Consider the following 18,594-nt stretch of genomic DNA (forward strand, 5'->3'; position numbering starts at 1 on the left):
AGATTAAGGTAAATAAACTGGAAACAAGAAATCACAGCTATGTAGTAGCTCTTTCATCATCAACAAGCAGATGCTTCAGAGCGGTGATAGGAATACTCCTTTTCCTGCCAGCCCTACTCTTCCTTAAAACACTAAAAATTTCAGCTCAAGGTGGGGAAAGAAGATACCTGTTTTTCTTCATCTTAGATAATGTCTAGATCAAGACTCAAAGTATGATCACTTTCAAAGCATCCTCTTGTACATATGCATGCTTTTGGGTACAGGTATTTAGACGTGTGGGGGTGGGAATCCTGCACACAGAATTTAATTCCATACAGTGCAGTATTATTCCCATGAACCTAAAGCATGCTTCAATTCCAATGAAGAAATCAATACAAGAACAGAGCATTAGCAGCATATTTCTTGCACCATATATATGACTCATATAAGAAATAAGCACAAATGTTAGCACTCACTGTTCCCTTCAGGGCATCAAATCTCCATCCCCAGGCAAACAAACAAAATACCCAAGACTGCATGAGGGCAGGACTGTGGCTAATGCTCTCATCAACAAAATACCACTGGGTTATGAGCTACAAGCCCCATAAGTTCAGGGACATGATAATTAAATAGGAACTCACATCCTCAGAGTGGCACATTTCTGTACCACTTCTTCCAGTTAATGAGTATGAAACTAGATAGTTCTTTTTAAAAACACAGACATTTATTTGCTTTCAAAAATCTGTGGTGGTAATTCATAACTACCCAAAAGGCAGGAAAGGGCTCATATATTGTACAAAACACTGTCATCTGGAAGCGACCATTCAAAAGCAATCACTTCCCATTAAAGCATCTTGGCTCCAAAGGCAAGACAACAAAAGGCACCAACTCTTCTCAGTGTCACTGTTCTTGTAAATATAAAAAAAAAATTCACTTGAAAAAATACAGAAATTCAGGAAAGCCAAGAGACCAAGCAGAGAGTTTTCTTACATTATTCTTATATTATTATTTTTGATAGTATTGAAGAGAAATTGTGTGTCTGAAAAGGTTCCCCCAGAGCAGACAGAGTTTTTTTTCCCAAAGTACCAGATGTCATACTATTGGAAAATTTCTATAAAGGACTATTGAGACTTTAATCACAGCTTTGTCTTAATATGTCACATGTATTCCATCATTAATATTGCAGTGGAAACAGAAGAAATAAGTTGACTCTGACAAGAGAGAATAAGTAAGTCGCTTTCCTTTGCCCTCAAGGAGGAAAAATGGTGGTATTTTCCTGTGAGAATGCTCAAGATATTATGGGCAAGAGAAAGAAATACTTAGTGCAAACAGTTTAACAAACCCCAGCAGAAACAAAGCATCACATACTTGTAAGTCTGCTAGGCTCCATGCCGACATTTGGTGAAACAACAGAATAAAATGTTTTGCCCCTCCTGTGCCTTCTACTGATGGCACAAAGTCCTGGTTGACACAAATGCTAATGACTATTCCAGCTAAAATCAGCTTCCTTCAAATGCTATTAGATTTGCATAGTATGAGGATCTAAAATATCCTGGAATTCAGTTTATTTGAAGATAAACACACTAGCAAGATCTGAAACAAGAACAATGCTTTTAAGACACCTCAATTACTTATAAATGAACAAAAGAATACAGCAGGAGTAAAGAAATTGCTTAAGCCTAGGCAGCAAGGGAACTCATTTTACTGACTAGAGCCTAACATGGTCCCAGCTCATTTCATGGGCTGGTTTCATGACAGCAATCAATTACTCAAGAGACTTTGTGGGAGTTAATGCAAGTGCTAAACAAGTTCCCTTTACCTTGGGAGCTTTCCTTAATTTTACAGAAGGATAAAAGAGAAAAAAAAAAAAAAGAAAAAAAACCCACATTTTTCAACTGCTGCTCCTTCTCTCAAAAATACAAGAAAACTGGTAGAATGATATTGATCCCCTCTAGCACACACTGAAAGCTGTAGAACAGCTTATTTCTAACTGCTTGAATTCAAAAATCATCTCTAGAGAATGATCACCTATCCTTAATGTTTTAGATTCATAACTACTGATCCACATCCACAGCTCCACAAGTACTGGACTGGACACTCTACCAGCCAAGGTAAATGTGTTCTCCATGGAACAAAAAAAAAGAGAATAGAATATTTTCATCTTGGCGAGATATTAGTACCATTTCTCAAGACATAATGTCAGAAAATCAGAGCATCAAACCAAAAGTAACATACAAACACTTTCTAAAAACATACTCAAGAAAAACGAAAGCCTTATTAATATGAAGGTTTTGTTCCAAGACCTGCGGTTTTATATGCTGCAGCAAACATTGATGACCAACACAACATGAATTTTGCTTAAGTTGCAATAAAAAATAAGAGTCACTTTCAGAAAAAAAAGAAAGGCAATAGCAAGCTAAAGCCCATAGTTTGGCCCCTTATGTGTGAAGCAACGTTTCACCATACTGTCTACATTTTAGAAGGCTGACATGCTAATGGCAGCACTAAAGTCTGCTTTGGAGGACAAGTCGTTCTTGACTCTGCATGATCCTGAAGTCAAATTCCTGCCCGATACATGAAACTGTGAGTTAGAGCTACTGATGCTGTGTGTGCTGTGAAACATGCCAAGATCACCAGGAAATACTACTAGCAGACTGAGGCTTTGTCTGTCAGTCACTCACCTGCTCATCCCAGCCTGTCAGCTGTCAGTCTCAGCTGTAAAAAGCTGTCCATGAAAACATATCATAACCTCCATTATCCTCAGTGTTTTAGAGCATAATAATAAAATATGTATTAAGCCAGAACAGCAACAAAATCATGTCTGACTGCTCTTGTTGAATATAAACATGGGAGTAATCTCAAAAATCTAATTGCCAACACTTGATTTTTTAATTATCATTTTATAGTACATAAGGGTAGCAATCTAAGCACATAATTTCTTGAAATTATTAGACAGCTTTTCTTTCTGTATAATAAACCACATCTTTGCATTGAAGTCTAAACTTACAACCCAATACATTTTTCTGGTAGATTTGAAAGCAGTTCCAACCTCTACAAAATAAATTTTTATCAGGCAATTATTAAATCCTTAATTGTTACAATTGTCAATTGCTATCCCCCGATTTTAAATATGCATGAGTCTCCTGAGCAATTTTGACAGGCTTGCTATTCCATCTTCTCACCAGGGGTTGAAATAATGACACTGAAGGGAAAATTTTACCACCTGGAGCTCAGCTGACATGGAAGGAACAAATCCAGAATTCCTCCAGTATCATAATCAGCAATGTATCAGCTCTCCTTCTGCTTTTGACCATCTCATTCTATTCTCAAGGAAATTCCCTTTATTTAAAATGAATGAAGGTAAAAAGTAACAATATGAAACACAACATATGGAAAAGAACAAACCCATGACAAAATGAAAGCCCAAACCAAATATGACATTTGGTCAAACACACAAAATCTTGACAGGACTAGACACTAACAAAAGAGCCAGTCCCACTGCCTTCACAGCGAATTGGGAATTGTCATACAGTATCCACAGTGCATGTAATCATGGATGATGTCAGTTTGGGGGACAAAGAGAACTCTTACGAGGAGATTAAGCTAAATGAATAACGGGATTAAGAAAAGGTTAAAATGAAGTCCAAGCACTCTCACTAGAGTAGAAGTGCTTTGCTAGCACTAGGTGAGCGCTGAGGAAGCGGGAGGCAGCAGCGTTGGTGGCAGCAGGGCGCTGTGCTGTCCCCAGAGCCAGGCGTTGGTACTGACCTGCCCCAGCATGTCCGGCGCGATGGGGAACGTGGGCCAGATGGCCGAGTACACCCCGAAGAACACGAGCCAGAGCAGCATGCTTCCCCAGACGGCCAGGTGACTGAACTGCCAAGGAACAGGGAGAGAAGCAGAGTCAACACATGGCACTTCCTCCATCCACCCAGCCCAGAAGTGTTTCCCTGTTCAGGTCTCTGTCGGTCTCACTCAGGCCTGTCTACTGCTCTTGGTTTTGGGCCAGTAGCACAGGTTGTTCAAACAGCACAAACCACTTCTCTTTCATCTTTGCCTCATAGCAGGGCAGACAGATACTCTTCTCAGCCAATCTGTCTTATTTGGAGCTCCAAAAACTTGTCAGATTTTCCTTGGAACCATAATTTCTCTCATCTAGTTCCTGTATCCTGTCATGCACATTCCAGATTCAACATATAAATTAAGGTAGAAATTTTCAAATGTGCAGGTTAAAGTTCATATGGACAAATCCCCTATGGCAGTGTATACATACAAACCATATACATCACTTACCTTCCCTGGAGGAAGATTTAGTGTTGTGTAATACACTACCACAATCAACATCTACTGATCAACTTTGCTCTTTTTTTTTGGTGGTTTTTTTTTTTTTTTTTTTTGTTTTTTTTTTTTTTGTTTTGTTTTTTTTTTGTTTTTTTTTTGTTTTTGTTTCAAAGGTGTTCTAACTGATTTACGGATATGCAATGCAGTTTACATCTTTACTGTTTTTTTAGTCTGTAGACTCACTAAGAGAAAATAAAGAGCTATTAAATGACCAAGAGCACATCCAGCACAAACTTCTTCTCAGTGGCATTAAAGCAATTTTTCCTACACACCCAAACTGTTTTTCTGTTCAGGATGATTTAAGTTGTTTTACTTTTACACCACAGTGGATGGAACCAGTAATTTCAGTTGTAACAAGCAACTGAGCTCATTATTGGCTCCAGCTTTTCTGGATGCCAACAACTCCTGTGGCTGATGACTTTGGCTCCAATTCAGAGAAGTACCTGCATAAATCTTAATTACTAATTACATATGAGTTCAGGAACATGGGAATGAATTCACATACTGGGTGCTGGTGGACACAGCGTGTTTGTTCAGCTCTCGGCTTTATACTTCCTACTGGATGACTGTGTCTGTTGACTTTTTGAACAGCATGTCTGAGAACCAAAGAAGTGTCTGAGTATTGTACTCTTGCTGTGAGATAAATACAAAATTCTGGAAGAAGAAGATTGCTCCTAATCTGCAGCTGCTGGACATCCTCTGAAAAGACAGCTTTCTCCAACACAGGCAGTGAAAACAAACAAGCAAGGAGCCTGCAGCACCAGTGCAGACTGGCAGATAGCTGGGATCAACTAGAGACTACCTTACAGTGGAAGCATTCATACGGCAAAATGTCAGAGGCAATGGAAAGAACACTCTTCTAGGCACTCTCAGAAAGCTGGAATTTTGTTCAACCCTGAAAGTTGCTGGGCTAATAATAAGCAAGACATGGGATAGGCCCCTTCCTGAAGAGACACAGGGGGCAGGAAGATTTGTTTTCAAACTTTGCTATTTATTCTGTTTCACCCAGGAGATCTGGCCTCAGTAAATAAACAACTCCTTATTTAAAACAAACAAACAAGAACAAACTAACCAAAAAAACACACCCCAAACCCCCACATAACAAACAAAAACCTCCAAAACATCCACATACATGCTCAATTCAGTTTTAATGTGAAGAAAAGTAAGAAAGATTTTTTTTTTAAACACTTGGAGGACAAGAGGAATTTTATCCTTTCAGTCTACGTACTTTTCTGAAAACTGGGCACAATTCACATCAAGATTCTAACTAGAAGCCCTGCCCTAGTGAGCAGCTGTAGTGCTCAGCTCCCCAAAGATCAAGTACTGCAAGGCTGCTGCAAGAACTCATCCTTAAGAAAAGTCAGCCCCGTGCAATGGCAGAACAGCACCATCACTGCTTTCTGAAAAGGATCTGATACCTTCTCTTGAGCCACAGCCTTCCTCTTAGACAAGTGGACAGAAGGCTCAGGATAGCTGGGACTGGTGCTTCCCTCCTGTACTTTATAACTAAAATCAGCAAACATAAAAGCGAGCAGAGAAGCCAATCTCAGACACAGACTTATTTTATAGGAAGTGTATTTATGCTAGTGAAATGACGTCAGTTTTTTTTGTCTCACTCAGGTTTTTCTTTCCATTCTGCTGCTAGGACAGTTTTCAATTTTTGCAGACCTTCACCCTTTCCAGCTGAGCAGACTTTGCTCATTTTATGCTGTCTTTACCTTCTTCTCGTGGTTGTTCCAATAATCTCATTAACTCAGGCTTAACTCTGCCCAAACATGCTTCTCTGCCTTTAAAAGAGCTTCTGCATTCTGGAAGAGACCTCCTTGGCCTGCTTGAAAATGCTCCTTACACAGTCACCCCACCAACCTTGGCACTGTTGATTCTCCACTGACATCTGCATTTACCCCTGGAGACTTCTCGTGCAAAACCAGAAGTGAGCCCATGATGTGTTAAATGAAAGCCCAGATGTGTTAAATGAATGACAGGAAACAAGAAATCAAGGTTCTTGCATAAAAACTAGCTGGAGTGTGTGGCTCTCCCATGTGCCTTGCTTCTCTGAAACAGTTCCTATAGTGTGGTAAAGCAGTGATGAAAAAAGCTGTGTGTATTTGGGAAAAAGCCTACTGCAGTGCTCCAGACAGGCCACACGTAACATGAAGCCACTCCACTCAACTTCAGTGTGTGGATTTTATTATGCATTATGTTGCCACTTTTATCACAGCCTTTCTTTCCACACTACCTACTGGATATACCAGGCTCCCAAACACTTTGACTGCATTATTTATTTAAAGTTTTCTAATGCAACCACCTTGTTCTCCCAAGTGGCAGTGTCCCTCTCACTCTCTAGAACAAATTGCCTGTAACCAATCCGCTTGATGATGGAGAAGAGGCTTAACTCAGTGTTGTAAATTTAATACTCTTCAAGTAACCTAAAAATTCTCTGTGTGCTGATTCACTCACAGCTGAAACTATAACCAACATCAGATTTTGAAATTACAAGAGTCACTGTTCCAAGCAATGGGACAGAATTTAGAAGTGTATGTAGAAAAAAGCTGATTCTAAACACAACTCTTGCATGAATAACAGTAAGTTCTCTGTAAAATGACAGAGTTACAGAACTCTAATATCTACTAAATGTTATGGTACCTTTTAAAAAAAAGTTTAGAAATGAGGGTATCATGATTATCCCCAAGTGATTGAAAAGACACCCATTACCTATCCAGGGAAGAGGAGAGAAGAGAAACCATCAAAGAGTTCACAACAAAACAAGATCTAAACAAGCTCACATGCCTTCAGTGCTGACTTGGTTATATGCTTTTCTGGTGCACAAGGGATTAATTTAAGGATTTTTGCATTTTAAAATGTTGATACACAACACAGAACTGATGCATAAGCAACAGTAAAAACCACTCAGATTTTATTTTCAGATGAGAGAATGGGGCAGAAAATATTAACATCTCCCTAACAATTAAATAACCCATACAGATAGCATTTCATCTTTAAAATTCAGAACAGATGTCAGCTCATTGATCTCCACAATTCCTCTGGGAGGAATGAAATAAAACATTTTACAACTAACAGAAGCAATGAGGTTAACAAGATCTAAGCTAAACCCTCAAAGAAACTGGTAGAATAAGAATATGTGTCCTCAAAACATCTCAGTCTTGAGAGTAGAGATTCTTAGTATGTCATGAAAACTGGATTCCCTTAAAATATCTTACTAGTGCAGAGGAAAAGGGACTCCATCAAAATTAAAAAAAAATAGTGTTTCAGAAGGGCTAGGGGAAAGGAAGTGAAAAAGGTGTTGAAGATTCCTCAACACTGGAGCCCTTCCCCATCCCTCACATTCTTTGGAGCTCACTGCCCTGCTGGATTCTGTCACCTACCAGTAACAGAGCACTTGCCCGTTTCAAGTCAGTAACTCAAGGAACCAACATAACTATTTAATGAACATCCTTATTACACTAAGTTTAAAACCAAAACAATTCAACCAATGTGAACTCATCACTAGTTCTTTTTACCCAGTTGAAAGATGTTTTCAAAGCCCAGCTGTTTATCTGTGGGCAGATACTTTTCATTCCCTATTGCATTAATTTTGAAGGATCTACAGAGTACAGTGGATAATTTTCTTAATGCATTTTCTTAAGCAATTACAGTAGTATGTTGATTTCATGCAAAATTTTCCTCATTTTTAAGTAGAGATGTTGACAATACACTTTTAGTGTACTCTTCCCACTTTTGTCAGGCTGCCCTTTTTCATCACAGATATCGTGTGATCTACGAGTTCATTCCTCTCACATTCTGTACTTACGGAGCTTAGCAGTCTATCCTGACATGAAAGACACAATTAAAACTCTGAAGTCCCAAATGATTTTTAGTACTTCTTATCTGTATCAATACTCATTAGGGAGGAAGGTGTGCTAATAAAATAAGAAATAAGAAGTACTTACTCTAGTCCATGCAGTTGTTTCCAAGCCGGCTTTCAGACAAACAGTGACTACAACATACTGCAAGGAAAAAGAAGAAAGAAGACAACTTCATTACTAACACTCTCAAATCTCAATCTCTCCTTTACACCTAAAAAGCTACTACCATTTAGGTAGCAACCCAGGATCTTGGCAGGGGATGTGGGAAGGACAGAGCAGAAGCTATTGTTGGTGCATGTCTGGGAAAAAAATTTAAAAGGACGAAGGAAAAATCACACACACAGCATCAGATTGATTTTTTTTTTCACTCACACACTTTCTTCAGGTTTACACCATTTCCTTGTGGTGAAAAAAAGGCTGGAAAGAAATTCCACCATTCAAAAATTGCTAGGATACACAAACTTACAGTGTAAACGATGTTTCCAACAAATAAATAGTCAACTCCCTGTCCATTTGTGAATACTGCATCTGAAAGAAGAAGATAAAGAAGATCACCTTTGTTATCAGTTTATAGTTTATTAAGAATGGACAAAAGAACAAGGAAACTTTCAGGAGAAAATAACTGGTCCCAACCTTTCCTTTTTGAACATTGAAAAGCACTCTTAGAAACCATGAGGTAAGGGTAATGCAGAAGCTGTACTCAGCCAGACCTCAGACACAGTGCTTGAATAGAGCACACATCCGTATCTCCAGCTGCCAGAAGCTGGGCTAGCAAAGGGGCAGTGTTCACCAGACCCTAACATGTAATTTGCCTGTAAGAGCTGAGGCATGTCACTGCCACTTTTTCTGTTGCTATCTGTCCTGTACTAATTGTCACCTCTAACAATACTTGTTACTTGTGTGCATGTGATGAAGAAGCAGTAAAACACCAGCTGACTTGTGCTGAAAGGGAGCTGAATTAAGAAGAGCAGTGACAGTTTAATTTGTAAAGGACACATACGATATCTCACTGGAGGTTAGTTTGATAACTGAGCAATATTCAGTCTCTGCCCACCCATTCTCTATCAACTGCACAAGGGTGAGTACATACACGCTAATCTATCATTTGAAAGTGCCAAGCTTGGCAATACTTCAAATGTCATTTAGTCTCTCAGCCCTTGCTGAAGCAAACTGGAACACCATGAAAACACATTCAACCACCACAGGAATGCCAACTAACTTGTACTCACAGGAGTTTTCAAGCATTACTCAAGCATGATAAGTACTGCTATTTTCACATGTTTTAAGACAACTGCTAGGGAAATACATGAACAGCAGGGACAAAAATGCTTAAGACAAAACCTTGGATTCATTCCTAAACACACACTGCCTAACACAGTGAGCAGTTCTACCATGATGATGCCTCAAGTTTTAGCTTTTATATTATCCAGATTCTGTACTGCATTAGTATATAATTCTGAACTTCATATAAAGTGTTAGCAAGTTCTCCTCACAGTTTAATTAGACAAAACAGTCCTTTTCCAGCCCAAGAACCAAGGACACCATTGCAGCCTCAGACCAGAAAATATAAACAACAGCAAATTGTGGAGAGCAATCTGGGAGGATGGGACTTCATAACCTGAAGCTGTAATTGGACAATGAACCCCAATATGTAAATGGACCAAAACTTATAAAAGTGTGAAAATGTGTGACCCATTGTCCATCTTGGGTCAAGCCTTGGTCGGGCTCTTGTACTGCCCAAGGTGTATCCTTTGAAGGCCTTTCAATAAATACCTACTTTATTCCTTTAACACTGTCTAGCCTCTGTTCTAGGTAGCCTCTCTAGGAATCAGTGACAGTAACATTTTGTTAGATTTACTTGAAAAACTGGATTTGACATTGGTAAGATTGTGTGCTCCAGGATCAGTAAATTTTTAAACCTATAAAGCAGAGTTCCTGACACCCTGACCTCTGTGATGAAGACCCTGCCTAGCTTACAGCTAAAAACCCCCTATATATTTATACAGTACAGTTAACCCAAGCTACTTGTTTTGTTTTCCTTCTACCATGCTGCACATGGCTGTCCCCAAAGAACTGACAGACTCTGAATATTTTCCAGAAGTTGTTACCTCTGTATCCCTGCTTTCTTTTCAATATTGACTACTAAGAAACAGCAGCAGAGTGACTAACTCTGCAACTGGAGCTAAAGCCTGAGACAGCTAGGTTAGGAATTGGCATGATCTCTAGCCAGTGGCACCTTCCTCAGCCCAGCTCCTCCCCAGTGGCTTCTGGCATTTACCACATCATTCAGGGAGACACCAAGATTTTACAGTCACCCTGCTCTTTCCCCTGGTGTCTATGAAATAGGTGAAGAGCACTAGGGAACTTAGTCTCCCATACCAAATGAACCCTGTTGGTGCCAAAAGGCTCAGTTTATTAAGAAAAAGGCATGCCTAAATGGATCAGTTTTGCTAGAACAAGCTGACATGACACGGCCATGCTCTAGTGTAACATCACAGTGAACATTTAAATAATTGAATAAATTTTCCTGTAAGTCTCAACTTGTGCTAATGAGAACAGCAGGATGCTCAGTGAACATTCATTTCTGAAGCTATACAAGTGCCCATTCCTGGACTACTGTACTTCACAGTCTAAGGAACTCAAGAGGTTAAGAACCATCCCAGTCTGAATGGCACATTTTTGTCTCTGGCACTGAAATCCTTCTTGCACTTGGAAATGCAAAGAAACTTGAAAATTCAATATTCATTCCTCTCTGGAAAACAAACTAAGCAACCTATTAAAAGGAACGCAGAAAGTTACCATTTGAGATGGTATTTCAGTGTTATAATTCTAATTGTTGAAATGAAAAGCACATTATCTATCTAGGAACTAGAAAAACATCTACGGAAGACTATGTAATTTTAACTGTAAACACTACAGGTGTTAACTTAAAATTTCTGCAGTTGAATTTTTAAAAGAGCTATTCAAGATTAACATTTGTCATAAAAACAGTGTAACAGAACAACAAAACTCCTCAAATCAAAACAAAAACTAACCAACCATAAATGCCCCTCTCCCATGAACCAGAACCTTCATGTACAGATGAAAGGGAAGTCCCTTTTTTATATGGTCCATCAGCCATAAAAGTTCCCACCAAGGATATGATACTGACATTTTAATCAGTCAAGTAGAGAAGCATGAACATAACCCCCACAAGTATCTTTACTATCATGCCTCTGACATGAGCATTAATCTTCCTTCCCTTTTTATTTCTTTCACATCCTCCCCAATTAATCCATTCTGGAGCAGAGAAGGTTTTCCTAAAATTAGTGTTTTCCAGGAAAGAGTTTCACTTAGATAAATATTCTCTTCACCAGCCCTAAATTCCTCATCTGATCTAACCCTATTTCTTACTACAATCAAAGAACACATTTCCTATGATTTTTCCCACCCACACAACTATACTGGAAAGCTAGGTAGGAACCATGTGATGTGGCAGGCACATTCTTCTCTCTCTCAGGATTTTTTTCATAGAGGAGCACAGAGAGAAGAAAGAGAAAACAAGTGCTATTTCTGCTCCTTGTTTTTCCCATGTGGAATGTGTTTAGAGAATTGTTTACCTAGGGTGACTGCTTGATTAGATTCTGGTGGGGATTGTTTGAGCCTGATGGCCAATCAGATCCACCTGTGTCTAGATTCTTGCAAGGTCACGAGTTGTTAGTTAGATATAGTAGTTTAAAACATTAAGTATATAATTTTAGTGTCTCCTTTAAGTAGTATATTAATGTATTATAGTATAACTATAATAAAGAAATCATTCAACCTTCTAAACTAGAGTCAAGCATCATAATTTCTTCCCACTGGTTTCACCTACATTTACAATAATGTGGGATTTACTAGTCCCTGAAATACCATGTAGTTGCATTACCCTGAAAAGCAAGACTTAATAACCCTAATCTGTACACCAGAGAGTCTCATTTCCCCAGCATCTCTGACTCTTGATCTGGTTTACTTCCATTCCAGCCAATTCTTTTTCACAGTACTGTTTTATGGAATGGGGGAGTTCCAACAAGATATAAAGCAAACGGTTCTAAGGCAGCTGCTGTAAGAACATTATTCAATCAAATGCTGAGATCTCAACACACTACCATAAAAAAAAGGCATTTTGTAAAACATCACTCAGTATTTGGGTAAGACTTAGCAAAGCAGTAGTTTCATTTTTCACCTATTAAAGTCACTATATGAACAATAATTATGTTAGATTAGAATAATTTCTGAAAGTCACTAGACAACCTGCCAAGCTCAGCAGCTAAAGACTATTGAACTGTCTGGCAGCATTATTTCTTGGGACTTGTCACGACCCCCCCTTCTGCAAACACACTGGATCTGTAAGACTGAACATCAGTTACACATATAAGAAATAATGAAGCCCTTACCATGCTCCAGCACTTTCAGTGGAAACCAGAAAAGAATGATGGAATGGATGAGGGCATTGATGCAGTGACCCCAGAAAACCTGAGGGAAAACAAAACCAAGCCATCAGTAAAGTCCGAAACTCTTGACCTCTCTCTAACTCCTAACAAACACTTCATTGTGCAGTTTAGAGTCAGAAAATGTTTGTCCTGAAGTGAAATACCTAAACTTTTGCAGAATCTATTTTCTCCTACAATTTCTGCTCTTTCACAAGAAAACACTGATCCCAGTATGATCATTTTATTCTATCAACTTGAAGCATAATAGGCAAGTATGCTTCAGTTTAAGATCTATATTGATAAGGCAGACAGATTGAGTCAACTTTATTTAACTACCTCAAAGAGTAATTTTAAAAGAGTGATTCAGTATTATGAAATGTTCTATTCTCTTTTAATGGACAAATACTTTGTGCCCCACAGTTTTTAACTAGCAGATAATGTAATTTTGCACAAACTAGAGCTTTATGTACTCTACAATTTCCTCTCCAAACAAAGCAACAGTACAACTTCCTTGATTCAGAAGTACATTTAGATGTGCTCATTATGGAAAAGATAGAATATCAAATGCTGGCATTTTCCAGCATTTAAATAGCAAAATGGAGTAAAATGTGTTCTTCAAAACTCAGAAGTCCAAATAAGCCAATTCAAATTCTATTTTCCAAAAGAACTACTGGAACAGAGCTATGTTAACTATGAAAAAGCACCCTAGCAGAGAGTGTTATGACAGCACATATGTTAAATAAATCTAGGAGATGTCATTGTGACTTATCAGTAGCTGTGAATTGAAAAATCATACTTGGATATGAACTTAACATTGAATCAAAGTTTATGGATATTTCAGGACCAGTTTCAGGTGAAGTCACAGCAGAAAATCCTTATTTATAAACAAGGATGTCCTTTATTTAAATAAAAAATAATCCCTTGGAAAGAACTGGAAGGCTGAACATTCACTCTCAGTGGTTAGCATAAAGCAGAAGGAACATCAGGAAATAAGTTATTTTCTGAGATGAAAAATCTGGAATATAAGAATGCTTATGTTTTTTCTTAGAGTAACAGGGTTTCCCTTACCCTTGTGTTGAAACCATCTGCATTTTGAGTGATTTTGTATAGCTGTGGAAATCTAAGCATGCTATCTTGAGTACACGATCGTTCAAAAATTCCCAGAGTAAAGGGTGGCAGTGCTGTGAAAATCTGCAAAGAAAGCAAATACTAATTGAAAGCAGCTCTTAGTTTTAAGTGTATCTCATATAATGTTTCCTTATCTAGACAAAAGCAAAATTCCCACAGACTTCAATGAAGACTTACTACTACCTAGCATGTTATTTGACATCATTTTTAATGGTCCAAACAAGTCCTAACATTAATTTCACCAATTTGTAATGCTCAAAAATTGACTTGTGAACAAAAGAAACATGAAAGAAAATTCATATTATTAACCAATAAGCTTAAACCCAAGAAGTTAAACATCATTAGTTTCTGATATACCAGCTAATCCAACGAGGGACAGACACATCAGACTGCAATGGAAGGACAACGTGTATTTTTACAAAATAGCCTTGTGGGAATAGGTTCCAATATAGCTGCTGTTGTAGCCATAATTAGATATGCAACATGCTTAACCACCACTAAGTTTACAGACAGAGTAAATGTGGAAATCACATTAAAAAGAAAAAATCTACTGAGCAACGAAGGCCATTCTGCATTATGGTACTTTGGGGATTCCCCTGGCAGGCATGAACTGATAGGAACAAATTAACTGCAGCGTGTGTCTGTGCTACGGGCAGACGCTTGGATGACCAAGCCTCGGAAGCCTTCCAAGACAGGCAGCAGGACACTCTGCCAGAAGCAGAGTAAATTAGTCTCCACTGACTTTAACATTGCTGCTCTTGAAGTGTTTCCAGGATCCGAGGCAGCTCATTTAAAGCCAGCTTGGGTATCCATGTTTCTTGTGGTCCACAAGTGCAGGCACAGAGTGAGTTACACCAGGGTGCAAGTCTGAAGACTAAACTTCATTCACTTCCTTTTACATCAGTAGTTTCTATCAGAAACATCCCTTTAAATCCTACACATACATATATTTTTACCAGTTTGAGAAGTGTTCTTGAAGTTAAGAGGCAGGTTGGAGTTATGAACTGTTTCTAGGGTGTGTGCACATTTGGAGAAGGCGGGCTGTGATTCCCACCAGCAGCACGCTGGCAGCTGGGGAGCAGACAAAGAACAATGGGGAGGAACAGAGACGAGTGAGAATCAGCAATTACAACCCTCAGTCCAGCGGGAATTGTGCATCTTTGCCAATGAAGTGATAAATCAGATGGCTAAAATGGCAGCAGGCTGAGGGTAGAGAACTGAAACTGAGAGCACTGGTCGAATACATTCCAAAGAAGACCATGTTCTCATTCAGCTCTAATGTACTTCCCCTGGTTTCTTGTGTTTACTGGGGCATTTACATTCTCACTTGAAGTAAATCTTCTAGTGATTTTGATCACCAAGGCGAAGTTCCAGTGTGAACCAGTGCAAAATCAGGAATTACAGCACCACTATGATTTCATACACTTCATATTTTAATGAGACTACTAATGAAAGAAAGGGTTAATCTGCACAGAAGAGAATGACTTAGCTAAAAGCATTTCAAAATCTTAGCCTGACAAATTGTGGAAGTCCCTAATATCCTACTAACACTTGATTCTCCATGAGTCCACACAACCAGTTCTAATTTTAGAAAATACTGACCTTAAAAAAACAAGGTTTAGTTTCTGATTACAGAAGATGAGTTTTATACAGAAGCTCTAGGTAGGGTAGATTGATTCATCAAATGAGGTTTAAAGATAATAGATGCAAATATCTAAACATGAATGACAGAGACTGCATAACAGTCAGGAAATTAGGGTGAAGGGAATCAAGGGAATGATAAATCCTTGAATAAGTATCTTCAACTAAGAGTATGAAATCTTATGGAATATGGGGGCTTGTGCCATCATTTTTAAAATTAATGTGACAGAAGTTAAGTGGTTCCATTAATACTATTCTGTGATAATTTGCTGGCTTTTTCTGTATTAGCATATATTTGGAATGAGTTTTTTTAAAGAAAAAAAATTAAATTCCCTTCCTGCAAAGAGACTCTTTAACACTAACAGTGGCCTAACAGCTTATAAATCCAGGCACTGGGCCACCTGTAACATTACAAAGGTAACACTGTCAAAAACACCAACACAGGTCTATGGTATGCTACAGAACTTGGCTTCAGAGATCCTTCAGACTTTCATCTATGTGACTGATTAAATAATATTACTGATTCAAGTAATAAAGCCATATGACACAATGTGGCACCCTGCAGGCCATGTCAAACATCAGAAACCACTCCCAGACTGCTGATGACACAGTGATGCAGCTTCTCTTTCTGTATCTAATAGAGCACAAATCAACCCAAAGTAACTGCATAACACTTCCCTCAGCATCTAACTCTACAGAGTCTGAACAAGAAAAATTCATCAAAACTCAGAGATCAGGAGTAGTTTGAGCATGAACTGTCACCAAAATATTCAATATAAAACTCTGAAAATGCTTCCAAAGAGGAAATTAAATTCTATCTAAAACCTGCAGAGCTTTATGCAGGTTATATTAGGTTAAACATTTATTTTCAAGGTGTTTTCCTAGATTTTCATTTGCAATAAAAGTGTAATTTTTTAATGTTATTTTCCCTACCTCAGAGTGGATTCAAAGTGGCTTTTACAAATGAACTCACCTTTCCTGACACACATCTAGGACAGTTACCTGTGAAAGATAGGACACAACAAAATAATACAGTAGTCCCAAGCACTATCAAGTCAAAACATGTAGCACTTACCACGTTATAAAGACCGATGCACCATCGCTCAAATAAGATCTGCCCAGAAAATCCATTAACGAAAGCAAACCAAAGCTGAAAAAGAGACAAGTTACAAAAAGCTTTAGATTACTCCTGCAGTCCATGCTTCCATTTACAGTAGAGAAGGAGGTGGAATACAGACCACCATCTGGAGACAGATGCTTGTCATGCTCTAAAAATAATTATCAGCAGTGCCAGGCAGTTATTTTCAAGTCCTACATTTTAAATACTAGCAGAGTACTTCTTGTTTAAAATAAAATACTTGGGCTATGGAGCAATTAGCTGAATTTACATCATTGTTCTAAAAAAAAATAGATAGCATCAAACTATTACAAAATCCTTATCACTAGCAAATTACCATGCTTGCAGCCAGAAGCCAACTTCATTTCCATCATGTTTGGTAAAGACCAGAATTTTCAAGATAACTGTTTTGATGGATGTTCTGCTTAACTTGTGTTGCATTTTTACAGTCTCAGGATTACAACGATATCTACTTGTCAGTTACGTGATCATGATTATATTGTAATTTTATTGTCCAAATGATGCAAACATTATTATTTATTAAACTACCTATTTAATAATTAAAATTGGAAGAGGTTGCAGAGACTTCACCCTGTGCAACTGGGCAAGCCATGAGCAACCTAGTTTACATTTAATGTTTACCCTCCTTTAAACAGAAGATTGGACTAGATAGACTTTAAGTTGTTTCCCAACTGAAGGAATTCTGTAAAGACACAATCCCAGGAAACAGCTTTAAGCTTCAGTGCAAAGGTAAACTCTTTTCAGCATTTCCATGGATGCAGCTTCTTTGAGCCTATTAATCTTGCTTAAGCACCTTTTTGAAACACAAACTGCCGCACTGGGTTGGAACAAAGTTTCTTAGTGGACATTGAAAGAAGCTTAGGGAAACAACGTAACAAAGAAGGGAAAGAATTATCATTTTTCAAGTAAACTGGAGACTGGAATAACAATAGCAGTTTAAGGGCCTGAAACAGTTTGTATGTGAAATCATTACACTTATTAGATAACAAAAGATTTCTGAGAATTTCTGGCAATTGTCCCTTTCAAAATCCACAGTACACCCTATTACTTTGTTCAAAATTAATTCATTATTGCGTGTGAGAACACTCCCTCTAACCACCCTGTTTCAACATATTTTGTGTTGCATTTATAAGTCCACATTGCACTGGGTGCAGTATGTATTGCAGATCAGTCAAGTGCTAACCATGCCCATTCCCTTTCTGCTCCCTGAGAGCCCATGGCACTTAGTGCCCAGTATCTTTTCTGACACCATTCTGTCACTCATTGGGCAGCACTCTCCTACCAGCATCATTTATTCTCTGGCTCACTTGTGCAGTATTAGTGGCCTAGCAGAACATCTCAGATAAGAAGCAGTTAGCTGTACATCATCTGATCTCACCCTGTTCCCACCCAAAATGCATACAGAATAATCAGGGGGAAAAAAAACCCCAAAACCAAAAAACCAAGTAGAAAATGAGACTGCATCAAGACCTATCACTGTTTTCACAGATGCAATATCTAAACAGACTCGGACTCTAACATGGAACAGAGGCAACTTCATGCAATATTAAAGTATTTACAAGGTTGGAAAGAATAACAAATAGCTGCTCAAATAGGCACTGCTGCAAGACATGAAATTCACATGCTACACAAAAGGAAAAAGTGAAACCTTTTCACACAATACATGGCTGGCCTATGGAAATTTCTCCCAGATGATGCTGTAGATGCAAAAGGTAATTTGAAAAAAAAATCACAGAAGGAAAGCTGGAGACCAGATGAGTCTGCCAGAGGACTACCACTGTTCACAGCCAAAGACCAGGTTAGTTGAGCTCTTATTTCTCTACTTCTTACAGCTATTATATCACCATTTTTGTTTGAAAATAATCATGTTCTAATGAACTTTCATTGAAGAAACAATGACACTGATTCCAACTCATCTGTTCCTAGCTATGCTTTGCACAGTTGGGTCATCTGTTTAAAATTACTTCCTGTAATTTTTTAAACCGTCAGCTGCTCTTTTGAGTAGTGAGTTTCTATTTATTTCTCACTATATTACTCTGAAGTTTGCATT

The 18,594-nt window shown here is 38.3% G+C and overlaps 1 protein-coding gene across 1 annotated transcript in view; it reads right to left on the bottom strand.

Moving 5' to 3' along the window:
• Positions 1-18,594, bottom strand: part of ATP8A2 (ATPase phospholipid transporting 8A2) — a 275,860-nt gene that overhangs the window by 89,523 nt on the left and 167,743 nt on the right. The window contains exons 28-33 of the mRNA XM_053935453.1: positions 16,482-16,556; positions 13,706-13,828; positions 12,602-12,680; positions 8,653-8,714; positions 8,271-8,327; positions 3,748-3,855 (exon numbers count right to left, since the gene is read on the bottom strand). Coding sequence (XP_053791428.1) covers positions 3,748-3,855; positions 8,271-8,327; positions 8,653-8,714; positions 12,602-12,680; positions 13,706-13,828; positions 16,482-16,556 — 504 coding nt within the window. The remainder of the gene's footprint in view (positions 1-3,747; positions 3,856-8,270; positions 8,328-8,652; positions 8,715-12,601; positions 12,681-13,705; positions 13,829-16,481; positions 16,557-18,594) is intronic.

The sequence above is a fragment of the Vidua chalybeata genome, chromosome 2 (genome assembly GCF_026979565.1).
Source record: "Vidua chalybeata isolate OUT-0048 chromosome 2, bVidCha1 merged haplotype, whole genome shotgun sequence".
In the NCBI taxonomy this organism is placed as follows: Eukaryota; Metazoa; Chordata; class Aves; order Passeriformes; family Viduidae; genus Vidua; species Vidua chalybeata.